The sequence below is a fragment of the Canis lupus genome, chromosome 16 (assembly GCF_048164855.1).
Source record: "Canis lupus baileyi chromosome 16, mCanLup2.hap1, whole genome shotgun sequence".
In the NCBI taxonomy this organism is placed as follows: domain Eukaryota; kingdom Metazoa; phylum Chordata; class Mammalia; order Carnivora; family Canidae; genus Canis; species Canis lupus.
Genome location: NC_132853.1, coordinates 38,554,089 through 38,556,768, shown reverse-complemented (window position 1 = coordinate 38,556,768; position 2,680 = coordinate 38,554,089). Strand labels below are relative to the sequence as shown.

At 58.1% G+C, this 2,680-nt stretch overlaps 1 protein-coding gene across 1 annotated transcript; it reads right to left on the bottom strand.

Moving 5' to 3' along the window:
- Nucleotides 1-410: 410 nt before the first annotated feature.
- LRRC3C (leucine rich repeat containing 3C) lies at nucleotides 411-1,352 on the bottom strand. Its single transcript, XM_072782202.1, has one exon. The coding sequence runs from the start codon at nucleotides 1,343-1,345 to the stop codon at nucleotides 581-583; it is 765 nt and encodes a 254-aa protein (XP_072638303.1). The 5' UTR covers nucleotides 1,346-1,352; the 3' UTR covers nucleotides 411-580.
- Nucleotides 1,353-2,680: the final 1,328 nt, after the last annotated feature.

Below are 2,680 nucleotides of genomic sequence, written 5' to 3'. Positions count from 1 at the left end.
AAGCTCTGAGATCTCTCAGCCAGGTAGAGGCTTCCTCCTCCGTGTTTCTGACACCACCTGCCCCTACCCCTGAGTGGGCATATGGATCACCCACCATCATTCTCTGTTCTGTTGCCCCCACCAATGTGGACTGGGAAGCTTTGGGTGTCTGAGTCTAGCTCAAATCAGGCATGGGATAGGCATCAAAAACTCCAGGCATCTGGGATGCCTGGTTGGCTCAGCGGTTGAGCCTCTGCCTTTGGCTCAGGTCATGATCCCCGGGTCCTGGGATCAAGTCCCGCATCAGGCTCCCTGTGGGGAGCCTGCTTCTCCCTCTGCCTATGTCTCTGCCCCTCTCTCTTTTTTTCTCTGTGAATAAATAAATGAAATCTTAAAAACAACAACAACAACCCAGGCATCATAGAGGGTGTTAGCTGAGAGACAGAGAAAGAGAGAGAGGGGTGGGTTTTTAGGGGAGACAGAGGAAGAAGGGGGGGTGGAGCTTGGGAGATGGGATGGGGCTGTAGAGAAGGCAGAGAGGGTCAGAGAGGGCACAGGGGGAGGGTGTAGGCCAGGGGGGCTGGACTAGTGGCGCTGGTCATCAGAGCACCGTGCTGAGGGTGGACGAGTCCTCTGAGCGCACGGGCAGCACTGGGGCCCGCTTGAGGGGGCGTCGGGTCTCATCCCGGTTCTGCCACACGTAGTGGACCAGATAAGCCACCACAAGCACCAGCCAGCCCCCCATGGTGACCAGCAGGGCCACGTCAGTGCTCCTCTGGGCCCCGCCTCGCCCTGTCCCACACAGCTCCTCCTCCCCTGCCAATGGCAGGAACTCCTGCCCCACGAGGTCTGGTCGGGCTCCGGGGCCGCACACGATGCCTGCTCCAGTGCCCGGTGCCAGCCTCACCTGCCTGAGCACCTCCTGGAGGGCACAGTCACAGTGCCATGGGTTGGCGGACAGATTCACTTGGATCTGCAGGCCCATGAAGGCCTCTACGGGCACTGAGGCCAGCTGGTTGGCAGAGAGGTCGAGGTGGCGCAGCGTGCCTGCCAGGCCCTGGAAAGCAGCCTCTGAGAGGTGGGCAAGGACATTATGGGACAGATCCAGCTCCTCCAGGACAGGCAGGTGCTGGAAGGCTCCAGCTGGCACTGATGCCAGCCGGTTGGCATCCAGGTAGAGCTTGCGTGTGTCATTGGGGATGCCGGTGGGCACAGCACTCAGGCCTGCCTGGCTGCAACGGAACGTCCGCTCACCAGCTTCTTCTGCCATGTAGCAGCCTTGGGGGGGTACCCAGGGACTGGGCACCGTGCCACCTGTACCTATCACCAGCAGGAGAGATAGCAGGTGACCGGCTGGTGAGAGCATGGCTAAAGATTGGCATAGTCCTGGAGTGGAGTAGGATCTGGGGAAAAAAAGCCCCATAAAGGAAGAATGAGTCGAGAGAATTCCATTCCCCACCACTACTAGCTCTCTCTTCTGGAGGTTACCCCATGGAGACTCTGTGGGCTGGGGCTTTCCTGTGGGGGTTCACTCAGGTCTGGGTGACTTTTGCTTCTTCTTTGGAGTTTAAGGCTCCTTCTGTTTCAGGCCCTTTGGGTATAAGGTCCCCTGGGCCTGAGATTCTTCTAGCGTCCCTTTGTTTCTGGAGGGTCAATCTATGAAGTCTCTTGGTCCAAGGCCCTGTTGGTCCCTTTGGGTCTGGGGGCTTCTAAGTCTCTGCTTCTGCTCATGTATTAATTTCTCCTACTGGAATAAATAGTCTTTTTCTGCCAAACTACCCGGGTGGCTGCCAGGTGGGCCTTGTAGCTGCCAGAGGGCCAGGCTGCTACTGGTATGGAGACAAGGAAGACAGATGAGTGATGGGACTTCAGGGTATTCAGCTAGGCTAGGTCACTAAGGCCTGCTTTCCATCTTCCCCTTTTCCAGGAACACCCACTCCTCTGCCTGACCCAGCTTTGTCCTCTCCACCCCGCTCTTCCTCCCCTTTCCCCTCCCTCCTCCTCTCAGCCTCTCACCCCTGTTGGTGGGAGAGCCTCCTCCTGTGTGTCTTCTCCCGGAAGTAGTCTGTCTCCCTGCTGCCCAACTCTGGAGACCCGCTTCCTCCTCCAGAAGCCTGTTTGCTCGTAGCTGCTGGACGTTGGGGGCTGGGGCCCAAGTGTTGAGTTTCTTGGCATGTGACTCTGGGCCCCAGGTGTCAGATACCTGAGCCGTGGCCTGGTCAGGAGATGCCAAGACAGGGCAGATCCTGGACCCTGATGAACTCTGCCATGGGGAAACCAGGCCCCAATTCCTTTCTCTGCCTCAGGCTCCCCTCCCAAGGCTTTGACATCCCATCTCCTGTCCCTGTTCTCTGAGCTGGGGCTGAGACTTGGCCTCCTAGAGCTTCTGCTGCTTGCCCAGAGCCTAGCCCAGAAAAAGGATCCCTGGTTGGCAGGCCTGGGGGTGGGGTGGGCAGAATTGGGGTGTGTCCCATCTCACATCCACAGCCTCCAGCAGCCATCTCCCCCACTTCCGTCACTCTTCTCTGTCCTTCTACTCTGCCCTGGGCCACCTTCTTCCATGGTGAATGAACTTCCCCTCAGCCTTTTCCTTGGAAAACTTGTCTTTCTCCGGAGCCTTGTGTCCTGGCTCCTCCCAACGCTCTGGTGCCCAATGCTCTCGCCAGGTAGAGGGCACTGTGGCTCATTTTTCCTTTGTTCT

What these genes read in the sequence shown, in the direction of transcription:
- LRRC3C (XM_072782202.1), bottom strand. Translation starts at nt 1,345, where the DNA reads ATGCTCTCACCAGCCGGTCACCTGCTATCTCTCCTGCTGGTGATAGGT.